This window comes from Nannobrachium achirus (assembly GCF_963921795.1).
Source record: "Nannobrachium achirus genome assembly, chromosome: 5".
Classification (NCBI taxonomy): Eukaryota; Metazoa; Chordata; class Actinopteri; order Myctophiformes; family Myctophidae; genus Nannobrachium; species Nannobrachium achirus.
Genome location: NC_137814.1, coordinates 35,967,340 through 35,980,171, shown reverse-complemented (window position 1 = coordinate 35,980,171; position 12,832 = coordinate 35,967,340). Strand labels below are relative to the sequence as shown.

The 12,832-nt window shown below is 40.3% G+C and overlaps 1 protein-coding gene across 1 annotated transcript in view; it reads right to left on the bottom strand.

The window, feature by feature from the left end:
• Positions 1 to 1,608: 1,608 nt before the first annotated feature.
• Positions 1,609 to 12,832, bottom strand: part of dtna (dystrobrevin, alpha) — a gene marked incomplete at both ends in the record, with an annotated part of 27,237 nt that continues 16,013 nt past the window's right edge. Inside the window, 10 exons of the mRNA XM_080725753.1 lie at positions 1,609 to 1,626; positions 1,796 to 1,913; positions 4,138 to 4,237; positions 4,332 to 4,421; positions 6,727 to 6,892; positions 8,128 to 8,148; positions 9,483 to 9,579; positions 10,272 to 10,385; positions 10,991 to 11,094; positions 11,553 to 11,634. Of these exons, the coding sequence (XP_080581879.1) occupies positions 1,609 to 1,626; positions 1,796 to 1,913; positions 4,138 to 4,237; positions 4,332 to 4,421; positions 6,727 to 6,892; positions 8,128 to 8,148; positions 9,483 to 9,579; positions 10,272 to 10,385; positions 10,991 to 11,094; positions 11,553 to 11,634 (910 nt within the window). The remainder of the gene's footprint in view (positions 1,627 to 1,795; positions 1,914 to 4,137; positions 4,238 to 4,331; positions 4,422 to 6,726; positions 6,893 to 8,127; positions 8,149 to 9,482; positions 9,580 to 10,271; positions 10,386 to 10,990; positions 11,095 to 11,552; positions 11,635 to 12,832) is intronic.

Sequence of the window (12,832 nt, the reverse complement as noted above, 5' to 3'; positions counted from 1 at the left end):
CAATGCGTGTATGTGATCTCTATGTGAGAGATGTAGTGTTTGTGAAAGCATAACTGTTTGGTCAAAAAATTAAAAAATAATATAACTACAGATCTTGTCAAAAAGAGCTAACATTAACAATTCATGAACTACTGATAGTAAAAAGTAATTGTTCAATGCCCCTGCCGGCTGCCAATGTAAACCATTGAATGTGAACAATCTTGAACATTATTCCTCACTACAGATTTATTTTTTCATAAGATTTCTCTGCTGAATTTCAAATCTATCTGTCAGAATCAATTCAATTGACACTACATTCGTAGGAGTTAGTATAGTTAATATGAAACTATATAATATGATATAGTTTCATATTGTATGAAACAATATGAAAGCCCTCTTCCAAGAAGCAGATTTAGTATGGTCTAAATCTCTTATCAGTGAAGGAAACCTGCACTTCTACTGAACAAGTACAATGTTATGGTGCATACAGTACTGCATTGACACTTTGAATGGACTGCTTTGAAAGGTTATCCTATCAGCTAAGTGCACATGATCATGAGTAATGTATTAAATCAAATCGATCAATACAATTGTCTGGCATATCCATAAGAGAGACATTGAGTCAAACAATTCAAAAGCCAATGAAAAGCAACAAACGGTACAAAATCCATGTACTAGTGGGCAAATCTGGTCATTATTTACAAGTTATTGTAAATCTTCAACTCTTGAGTGAGATCCACTTTAATGAACCCAGGTTTGCCCACCTCTATGACTTGGTTACTGTTTTTGCACAACTGCTTAACAGTTCATACCCCCCCCCCCCCCCCCCCCCCCCCAACTTCCCGAAAAGTTATGATTTTATGGCACCTGTGGTATAATAGTCAGTATAATAGCTCAGTTGTTAATAATCTCTCCATATCAATTCACAGTATTATCTTAAATATGTGGTTGAATAAAAAATATATCTTTACATAAATGTATTCTATGGTTGGATTTAGCAGTGTCTTCAACTTTGATTCTTCATGTCTTCACCACTCTCTACACTTCTTCCAGTGTCTTCAACTTTCGTTTCTTCTCATATCACTGACCTGTGAAGTGAATTGTCTATTTTTATTGGTTGCCAGAATAAAGTGAATACAGTATGATGGTGCAAAAATACCAGAGGTCCTAGGATTAAAAGATGAAACAGAAACAAAATAAAGACAAAATCATGTGCATTATGGGCTGAAGAAGTTATGAAAATCTGTTGAATAAAGACAGGCATCTGTTAAATAAATCAGACATTTGGGGGATTACTGGATTACTGGCTAGTTTTCCAGTTTTAACTACAATGTACAAAAGGAGGCTAATCCAGAGAAGATCCACAAATAGGTTATTATTGTGGATTATGTTCAGGGCTTCAACGCATAAATGACCATAACAAGGAATCGTTGATCCCAAACCAACGAATAATATATCTTAATACCATAATGGTACTTTATTTGGTTTTCTGTTGGTGAATTAAATTCACTAACATATTGTGAGCATTATGAATGTGGGTTGTGTAATGCAAATGCCCACCAAAAGGTTTGCAAGTGGTTAGAGATTGTCAGTTCCTGTATTACCTACCAGGCATCAGGATTAACATGGTCACTGCTGCAATGTCACCTAATCCACACAGCATGGAAATTACAAGCACAAAGATGTTAGTTATAACATAAATTAAGCAGTTTGCCATACTAAAAAACATATTTCTTTATTTTGTTCCAATCTTTCGAACTATTGTACTGTGACTGAGCCTCTGAGACTTATCTTGTTATGTTCTCGCATCTCTTACCATGCAGGCTTTCTCTGCCTCTGGTCTGTGCTTCATTAGCTCTTCCATTTTCAGCTCGCCCTCCAGCTGTCGTTCCAGGTCAGTCTCGTAGCTGTCCTCATCTGCAACAGCACTGCCCCTATCAAACATAGCAGATAAAGTCATCAGCTCTCACAAATAAGTATGTAACACTTTTACTACAACAATAAAGAATTCCTTAGAATTTGATCTGAATTTTGGCAGTCGTCGATGACAAAACTAAAATCACCTAGTACACAAGTCCTCCCAATTCCTGGCTAATTCAAATTACCTCGGCTTGAAGCTAATGTGTGTCAGTAACGCTGCTTTATTGTTTACATTTCACAATGCGTCACACAACAGCTACTGTATGTAGATTTACTATTTTTGATGAAGATATTTGGTGTAGAGTAGCAGGGGAAAAAGGAGGGGACAAAGTATAGACAGCTGGGGGATCCCGGTCAATAAAGTGTAGGGTTTTAGTGGTTAATGATTTTCAGGAGCTTGTTTCTTTTGGTAAGGGTGAGCATGGTGAAATAGCAGGTGGCAAAGTACAAGAGGATTGATTCAATAATGCTATGGTACCCCCAAAGGGATTCAGTTGCCAGAGGCAATGAAACAAATAATAATAAACTTGATTTATAAGCTTTTCGAAAACAATGTTACAAAGTGCTTTACAATGCCAAGATAACAAAAACATCCATAGGGATAAACAACAACAGTCAATTAATCCGGTTTATGCAGTTCCAGCATATCAAAGCTGTATAAAGGAGGATAAAAGTCATCAGTGAAATCTTAAAATCAACTTTGAAACTCAAAGGCAGACAGTGAAGGGAAGCTTGAATCGGTGTGATGTGGTCATGTCTCTTAGACTTGGTTAGTAACCTAGCTGCAGACGTTTGCACCAGTTGAAGATGGGATGGGAGATCACCTTTTTGCTGAGCCCCCCCTAGACCAGAGAAGTTGCAGTAGTCTAGGCGTGATTAGATGAAAGCATGGATTACTTGTTCAAGGCCAAATGATAAAAATTACTTAATTTTAGCAATGTTTTGTAGTTGGAAGAAACATGATTGTACAACTTTAGTTAATTGCAGAATAATTTAAAGTCAAAGTCAAACATCACACCTAGATTGTGGGCAGAGGCATTGTTTGACAGATTGCCAAGATGTGATTGGAAAGGGATGGTGGAAATAAGGTGGGCCAAAGAGGATCTCCGATTTTGACTTGAGAAAGTTCTGGGACATCCAACATTTAATTTCTAAAAGACACATGAGTATCCGTGTCATATTGCCTATGTCACCAATGCAAAAGGTAAGTAAACAATAACAATATACAGCAATATGCAAGATAAGGTATCCACACCATACAGGATCAGTGTGGAAATATATTAATAATAAAAGTATCAGTACAGTCCTGTCATGATGTATCAGGACGTTAGGACAACTATCCTTTTGCTCGAGTGTTAATCCACCACCAGCTCCTTTGTCTTGACTGTGAGCCAGAGGTGATTACTGTCACTCCACTTCACAAACTCTCCACCAGGGCATTGTGCTCAATCGTGTTGTCACCCGTGATACAGCTGACAATGACATCGAGCTGAAGCAGAACTCAGAGGTATAGAGAGGGTGAACCGGAAGGATGACTGGGCCCTAGGAGGCACCTGTACACTAGCACAACTGACGGGAAGCAGTCTAATGTGTTACTGTCTGCCAGTGAGGTACAGTAGTAAGCCATAGTCCCCCTGCATCACTGTGAGCTTCTCAGCTAGCCGTAGTGTTATAGGCAGTGAAGTCGAAGAACATAATTCTTACAGTGCTGTCCCAATGTTCGCTTGGTACGTGAATTGAAGGTCTAGAGGTAGTCACTCACCCACAGTTTCAGGTGTCGCAATAATAGTCTCTTATTGACATGTGATGTCAAAGCAACTGGCCTGTAGTTATTGAGGACCGAGGCGTGTCCCTTCTCGGGTACTGGGACAATTTAGGCAGATTTACAGAGTTGACGCACCCTCCCCATCCAGAAGTAGCAGGAGGTGAGGAGGAGAGTGTTTGTTGGCAATGTTTATGGAAGTCTGTGATATTGTGATCAAAGCTCAGTTCATTGCCCAGGATGATGCAGAGATGCTTTCCACATCTCCACTGGCTGGCCATTGATGGAAGTGGGGAAATGAGGGGTGACGAGTTTGTCACAGAGCAAAAACTACAACGTTGTCAGGTTTTTGTTCAAAGTTGTTCAGAGTTGCTCCAGTGCCAATATTCAGTCCTGAAATCAATGTTTTCTGGACAGCGGGTGATACCATGATATGCATTTACATAAACAGCATACATTGAACTTATTATAGGTACCGTGGCGTAGTGGTAACCTCTGTGAGGAAGGCATCTGAAGTGGTCGAGGTTATCATGTCCGAATCCAAATCCACAAGGCTCTCCGTCTCACTCCCACCCTCTAAACCAGACAAAGATACAGATTAATACAATATTGAAACACTTGAAAAAAACATGCGAAAAGCATTTCAGGTAACAAGAAAATAGAATTTCACCTGAATTTAGTTCTTTAACCAATGATGACATTGTGTTGGTGATGGAGTCAGCAGCAACGAGAAGGTCATTTCTCAAATTCCTCCTTGGGCCTATGGATCAGAGAAGATTTGTTGCTTTTTGCACTTGCAGAGCACTCACCACTTTCCAGTCACACTACTGCCAGTATAAACAATGCTGTACATATACTGCCAGCCAGTATATGCACAGTAAAAATCCTCAGTGATAATTTCTCCTTATCCTTATCCTGATACTGCGTTCACACTAGCAACAACAAAGCTACAAGTCATTTTAAATGGAAGCCAGTGACATAAAGCTACAAAGTGACAGCCGACACTCTATGACGGGCGTGCTGTAACGTGCCAAAAAAAGCTGGTTTCAACTTTTGTCAGCAATCTAATGATGCAGTGAAGCGTCAATCAATCATGGGTTTTTCTTTCACCATTTCCACTCCCCTTCTCTATGGCTACAATTGCTGCTCCATTCCGTAAAAGGAATAATGTATTTCTTTAAAACATGAGTTCTGAAAATGAGTTTTCTTTGTGTTACCGATAAATAGGAAATAAACATATACTACATTTGTTCCATTGATCCAAGCCAGATCACAATTGATTGATTGATCATTCAAATCAACATGCTCTGAAAATGCACATAGCCCACCCATTAGACCACGTAACGCCGTGGCTGCCGTGTTAGGGCTGATGCATACTACACTTTTAGAGAAAAATCAAACCTCGGTTCGAACTGAAGCGGTGAATTAGAGCAGTTCCAGATCTATGTTTTTGATTCAGATGGGTCCCAGGGACATTTTATGAGTCCCGTTTTTACTGGTGTGTTGTGTGTGTGTGTGTGTGTGTGTGTGTGTGTTTTTTTCTTTTTTTTTTACCGCAACGTGCTCTCTCTCTCTCTCTCTCTCTCTCTCTCTCTCTCTCTCTGTTTTCACCGTGCGGTTTGTAAGTTTCACTTTCGGTTTAGAAATCAGCATCGCTTGCTCTGTCTGGCTCTCTCGGCTCTCTCTCTCTCTCTCTCTCTCTCTCTCTCTCTCTCTCGCGCGCGCGCGCGCATGCGCAGATCCTGTTCGTACTGGACGGTGAGTGAGTGAGTGAGTGAGGACAAGGCATGGGACAGACATGATCATACATTGGAAGCGGCTAGTCACCGCTTCAAAAAAATATTTTGGTTCGGTTCAGGGAGTCACAAAATCTCTGCAGCACCGAACAGCCGAATTAATGATGGTACCCGCCCCCCGAACCTCTGAATAAAGTCATTTAGACAGAGCCTAAGAAAATAAATTTGGCTCTAAAAGTGGAGTATGCAACAGTGGTCAGATGGGTGGGCCGCGAGATTTTCAAGTGGGCCCTGATCCAGAAAAGGTTGTGAACCACTGGTGTGACGTACTGTGCATTACTCCAGTGGTCTCTCAACATGTAGGTCGGGACCCCCAGGGGGGTCCCCAAATTATTTTGGAGGGTCGCCAGATGATTAACTTAATGTGCAACATTGTTTTCTCACTCAACAGTAAACAAACCAACATAAAGTTTAAAGGTATATTCAATGATTGTATTTCATTCAAATAAAAATATAATTGGTACATTTTCCATTCATTCTCCTCACTAGAATGTATGCTGACCATATAAGGACCATAAGGACTTCCACCATGGCCTGTGATACGAGCATAGCTAGATTCGGTTTTCAGAGGTGGCCAGCCTGTCCTTGACCAATCAGGGTAGAGTATGACCGTAGTTATGTTATGATGTTTAGCTATGATAGTCAAAATAAAAGTTTTGTGAACCACAGTCGCTCTGAATTAAGAACGTCTGCTAAATGCCTAGATTGTAAACTACTGAACTCATAAAATGCCACAGTCTGGTAGTAAATCAGTATCATACATATCCTGAAGCTGGAGACGTAGGCCTACCGATATTCAGTGATTGGGTCTAATGATCAAAACGAGAACATTATAATGGTGTAAAAATCAATAAAAAACGAAACATTTCCACGCTCTAAGGCCAGAAAGGGACAAGATGACCCCCAGCCACTTTCATTATCACTGAATACACCTTTAAGTGTATACAGGGTGTCTGTACATTTCTAAAGTGACACATGTAAAGACTTTTTAATACCACTAAAATGATAAATTAAACATTGGCCAAATTGTCAAATACTAGAGGCAGAAATTGTGAATATAGCCGATCTACATGCTCACAACGACTCGCAACGCTAGGCATTGTGAGCATGTAGATCTGCTATTTTCACAATAGAATGTTATACAAAATGTAATGCCTCAACTCTTAGTGCTCGTCAGGGTGGGGGATCCCCAGTTAAAATATGATTATTTTGGGGGTCAATGCCTGAAAAGGTTGAGAACCACTGCAATACTATGTCTCACTGTGTTACCGTGAGCAAAGGCCTCCTGCACGTCACCTCCCACGCCCATGAGTGAGTCCTGAGGTGTCGGTGTGTGAGTCGGGGTTGTGCCAGCAGACTCTGAGTGTATAGGTGTGGGGATGGGTCGGCTGGCCGTGTGGCTGGGTGAGGAGCGTGGAGAACCAGTCCCTTGAGTCTGAAACACATGGAAGAGTTTTAGAGACAAAATGTGTAGCATTTTCCCTCACCTTGTTGGAGTTGTTCTGTGGAGAAACCAACTGGTGGAGGAGGCAGCAGCTGAGAGTTCATTAACTAAATCTGCGTTGTTTTAAAGGTAATTTAATGTTTCTTGTCTTGAAATATTTCTGTTTTATTTATTGTACATGTCACTCATGTGTTACGACATGTATTTGTTACCTGTAAGGAGACCACAATGAAAATAAGTCTTGGACTTTTTTGTGACATATTCTCAGCTGGTTGTTACTTTTCAAATAAACTAAAATAAATAATGCTTTTCATTACAGTAAAATCCGTATTCTGGGAAAACCTTTACAGACAATAGCAGATTGTTGCGCCGCATTGTGAGCTTGTCAATCTGCTATTTTCAAGAAGATATTTTATGTAGAGCGAAAACAGAAAAGTCGCTCATATACTGTAAAGAGGTTAATCTGTAGCCATTGGCTTCACAGCAACTCATCGCTTCAAATTGTTAGGGATCAACATAATAACTGAGCAGTGCTTCCTCCACGGTGTGCCGAGTCATACTGTCGTGCTGTGAGTCAAGTCTAGGTGTGCCTTGTGATTTTTGTGACTACGTTGTTATTGCAATATATAAAAATAAAGAAAAGGTTATAACATATTTTTTTATTTACTAATTCAGCATTTAGTACTGTGCGCAAGAAGAGTAGATTGGCTATTTTCGCTAGGATACAGTTGTGCACAGTTGTCCACTGATGTGCCTTGGCCACAAAATGGGATGAGAATGTGTGTATCGGCTGGGCATTCAGTGTTGCTCAAGGTTGGTTAATCATGAATGCCCAGGTGATAATTTGTCACATTCCCATACAGTGGAATATGGACTGAAATATTTTCAGCCAAAAACCTTAAACTAATCTACGGACTGCTAAGAAGCTTACCTTGCCTAATGATCAGTAATCCAATTATAAAATAATAAACTGTCTTAGTGAGAAATAAACCTCATGAACATGCCAAAGTTTATTTTTGTTAGGTCATTAGGCTTATTTATTATATTATGTCAATATTGCTCAAATACGGTACATGCTATTAGTGCCACATACTTTCCTAAATTACTAGATATCAGAGAACTGCCACAATTAAAAACAAACACAAACATAATGCTCTTATGTACACATGCAATGAGTCTGTGTTTTTAAGATTGTTTGACTTTGGGCCCAGGCTTGCCAAACTTACAGCTTGTTTCCGTTCTTCCTCCTGTCAAAAAAGGGCCAAGGTTCTTTTATCACTCATGAAATGACAAAACCCTACATGTGGGCATTTCTAACAATCCAGACTCCAGACTGTGATGAGCATGTATCTTCCTCATGCATATTTAATGGCTTGGTATTGATCCTTTTAGGCTAATTAGATCAAGAGAGTTTCTACTTCTTTTTTTTTTTTTTTTTTTTTTAACTGAATGGTTTCCAGGATTGATCAGATTGACGTTCTTACCACTTAAACCAGTAAGTAGTCACAGCCCCCATGATGTTATTGACTGCTAAAGATAATCTCACTCTGGAGATTATCCCTCTTACACATGTCTTTACATGTTGAAATGGAGCACAACCCCAAGTCTACTCCTGTGTGGAGTCTAGAAAGACATGTATTGGATGCTTTAAAAAGCTGACCAATAGCTGTTGTGTAATAATGGCAGAAATGATGTGTGAGATAGAAGACTTTTATTAACAAGCCATCTCCTTGGTTGGTCTATGTCTTCTTGTTGAAGAAGTGTGCCCTCTAATGGCCATTTTTGGTAGTTCACATCTATCTGTAGTGCTTGATCATGAAGAGGGAGCTGTTACTGTAGCAGTTGTGGAAAGTAACCAAGTACATTTATTTACTTAAAGGGGAAGACCACCCATTTTCAATATTGAACTATGTCATTAACAACTTAGAGGAGTTGTGTGGAAAAAAAAAGTTCCCCCTCTTCTGTGTTGCCTAGAACTGGAGGATTGATTTTGGGGTTTGTATTGTAAAGTACTTTTGCTTCTACTCCACTACATCTCAGAGGCAAATATTGTACTTTTACTCCACCACAATTATTTGAAAACTTCAGTTACTGATTACTTTGCAGATTTTGATTATTATGACAAAATATACATTCCAGCCGTATACATTTAGACTATTTGAAAATAGCCGATCTACAAGCTCACAATGCATCACGCATTGTGAGCTTGTATATGTCTGCTATGATTTCAGTGGGTGGGGGCATGCGTATGGCAAAATAGTCTTTTTAGGCACAATGAGCCCATTCCCAAGATGCACCGCAGTCTTTCATGGGCAGATGTGACTTATGGGGGCTAGTAGTGCTAATGTAAATATAGTAATAAAGAAATCACCGGCTTATTGTATTTAAAAAGCCATATTTAGCCACTTGTATGCCTTTTTTCTTTCTTTTTTTATCGCTAAAATCTCAAAAACTACAGAAGGAAGTAAATGAACACATTTTAACACTCATCTTTTCTTTTCACTAATTACAATATTTTGTAATTATTTTTCCACCACTGCTGTGGTGGAAACAGTAGTGGAGATGAAACAGCATACGGTACCTTGAGTAGCATCATAAGTTGCTCCAGCTGTACCATGAGTTCTCTGCGACTCTCCTGCAGAGCAGACATTCTTTGCTCCAGCTCATCTTTACGTTGCCTGACAGAGAGCAAAAGAAATGCGGTATAATGATACAGTGCACCTAGTAGCATCAATGAATGAACTTCTCCAAAATCCTATGTCACTATGACTCAGCCATAAGGGGCAGTAGTGGCTCAGGGCTAGAGTCAGTGGCCAGTAGAGAGGTCGAATGGGAACAGTGAGGTACCCAGTTCGATCCCAGGCTCCCCCCAAGTTAGTGTTGAAGTGTCTTGAGCAAGACGCTGAACCCCTAATTGCTCCCGATGTGCAGGTTGGTGCTTTGGTGCAGTTTCCTCTGCCATCGGTGTATGAATATGGCTTAATGTAATGCACAATTTATGTAAAGAGCTTGGATAAAAATAGCTGAACCATTTAGCATTTACCATGAGGACTTACCAATGCAGCTACACCCAAATATGGAGTGTGTTGTCTAACATCAATGTGTCGTCATGGCATCAGGCATGAACAAATCATTCAGATCCATATATGGAGTTCTAGAACAATCACTACCATGGAGTTTGGGTTGACATTCGGGATTGAACTGGGAACCTTCCAGTTCCCAAGCGACCTCTCTACCACCTGAGCCACTGCTGCCTGCCCAACCTGCCCCACTTACTGTAAACTAACACAAATGGGAGTCTGTGACTTGGGGTCGTTGGAATTAAGAAGATTGAGAACCACTGCTCTAATTCATATCATCCAGATTTTACCTGAGAAGTCGGAGTTCAGCCAACAGGGTGGGGTTCTGCTGGCCCTTGTCAGGTGGAGGCTGGGAGGCCTGCTCATGCTGCTGCCGCAGTCGCTGGATCTCCTGCAAGATCTCTCTGTGGCACACACACGCACGTACGCGCACGCACGTACACACACACACACACACACACACACACACACACACACACACGCACATTGTACAAGGCTGTTTCACATACTCTCCACCAATGGAGCAGCAACTAAACACCATTGAGGATTTAAAAAGTGTTAATCATTTAAAATATTAACTTGTGTCGCCTTTCTAGATCTATACAATCATTTACTGTATACCGTTTACTCCGCATAATACTTGTTAGGGAAAGTAAAACTATTTGTTTCCCCCCCAACCAAATCTGATCTCAATTTCAAAACGACAGGTCTGAAATACATGAAAACTATGGTAATTATGGTAACATCAATGCAATGCAATGCAATGCAATGTGAGAGTGCGAACTAGCCAACACCAATTCAGGACTCCTGAATCGCTGCCTTCCAACATCAATCAATATTGAGGCAACATCAATAACATTCAATAAAGTGAGCCTTCGATGCGAATCAATTTGTCTGAGTGGGTGTCCCCTTTTTCAAAAGTCAAACAGTGAGATTTTTTTTTTAAATCAAGAGGATGGTGGAAAGACGAACAGAGGCACTCAGTATCACAAATGCAGTCAACACTGACCTGTTTTTGTTCTCTAGCTCAGCGATGAGCTGCCTCTGCTGTTTGTTGGCATCCAGAGAGCAGCCCAGGTCTGTGGGGATTCTCTGCTGTTGCTGAGACTGTTGCTGGAGCCAAGTGGGAGACATGATGTCAGCCTGCTGTACTACCTCATCCCATATCTCATATCGCTGCTGTCGGGCAGAAGACTCTTATCTCCGTATTTCAACTTTCTACGTTTTTTTCCTTCTAGATCTGCTATTTTTGCTATTTTGGAAGATTTTGGAAAGTTAAAGAAAACCACCATATTAAATCTCATATTGATTATTTCCTAGAACCTCTGAAAACAGCATCAACGCCTGACTGGACATTTTCAAACATCAGCAACAATCACAATTGTCCATATTCACACAGTGGCCATTTTGCTCTTCCGTCATACTCAGGGGCCCCAACCCACAAGTATAACATTAGAGCAAAATAGTAGCCGTGTGAATATGAGTGTTCTCTGAATTCTGACAATGGAAAAAGCTGATATTCCATGCACAGCATACAATGTCAAAGACAGATCCTGTCCTGCGGGTCTCACCGCGGCATCCGCAGCCAGCCTGGCAGCATAGCGGGCGATCAGACAGTGCTCTTCATCTTGTTGGTTACTGCTCTCCAGCAAACTGATCAAGAGGGGGGGGGGGGATGACAGAGAGGGTGATGTCACAACGTTATACAGTATACTGCTTTACTCACCACAGAGAACTGTACCAGCCAACAACTACAGTACACCACACATGGTCCCATACAGCCCCACAGTCATACAGAGACGTGAGAGAACAGCGCTCTTTTATCCTGTTTGTCAAGTTAGTTTGTACTCAGGAAGGATATTTCCACAGTTGTAAGCATGCTTATCTATTTATGCCATGGTGGTTCTCAAAGTGGGTTCCCCCCCTCTGTTAATATAGAATACAAAATCGGTTCAAACATTTTAACCCTATATACTGTAATTTGAAGATAGCCGATCATCAAGTGCACAATCAATCAACCCATACAAAAAATCTTGTATGGGGAACCCTCGCACAATATATTATATATTTTCAAATGGGGGTCCACAGCCAAATGCATTTCCATTTTGGGGTCCTTGGCATAAAGATGTTTGAGAACCACTGATTTTATGACAAGTTACAAGCAGCAACAGGGTCAGCTCATAAATAGAAATGTAAAGATTAAAAGCATTATTAAGAAGCGGCTGATCAAATTGCCCATATTTCTACAAAAAAAAACATGCAAACGTGCACATACAATATATAGGGATGGGAATTTCCACAGGGCTGCTGATGTCATATAGACTGTGATACTTAGACTGTTTCAAAATCATCTATTTTCTGATACAGCAGGTTTCAAGTTCAATGTTTGTGCAGCATCTATAAATACCCTCATAATTAAACATCTATAAATCATTTCATAGATTAAATTCAAGGCCTTTCAGGTTTTCAAGCACACCTTTTCCATTTAATAGAACATTTGAAACTCTTGTTTGTCATTGACAGCCTTTGAATAGAAATATTATACAATATTTGGTGCAATATCACAGAGATAAGTATCACAGTCGCCTCATCACCCTCCCAACCTGCAGTGCACACACAGACACACAGAAAGATTACAAGTTATAAAATGTTTCATTATGACTAGACAGTGCTAGCAGGAGAAAGTCAACATGCTTGAACCGCTAAAGTGGATTCCTTCATGTTCCCCGCAATATAATAAAGAACCAGCTTAAATGTCAAAGGGTGCTATTAGAAATATACTAAATGTAAATGCTGACATATTATGCAAAAGCCCAAAAACAACCAACAGGGAGATAAGAAGCAGGCGAAC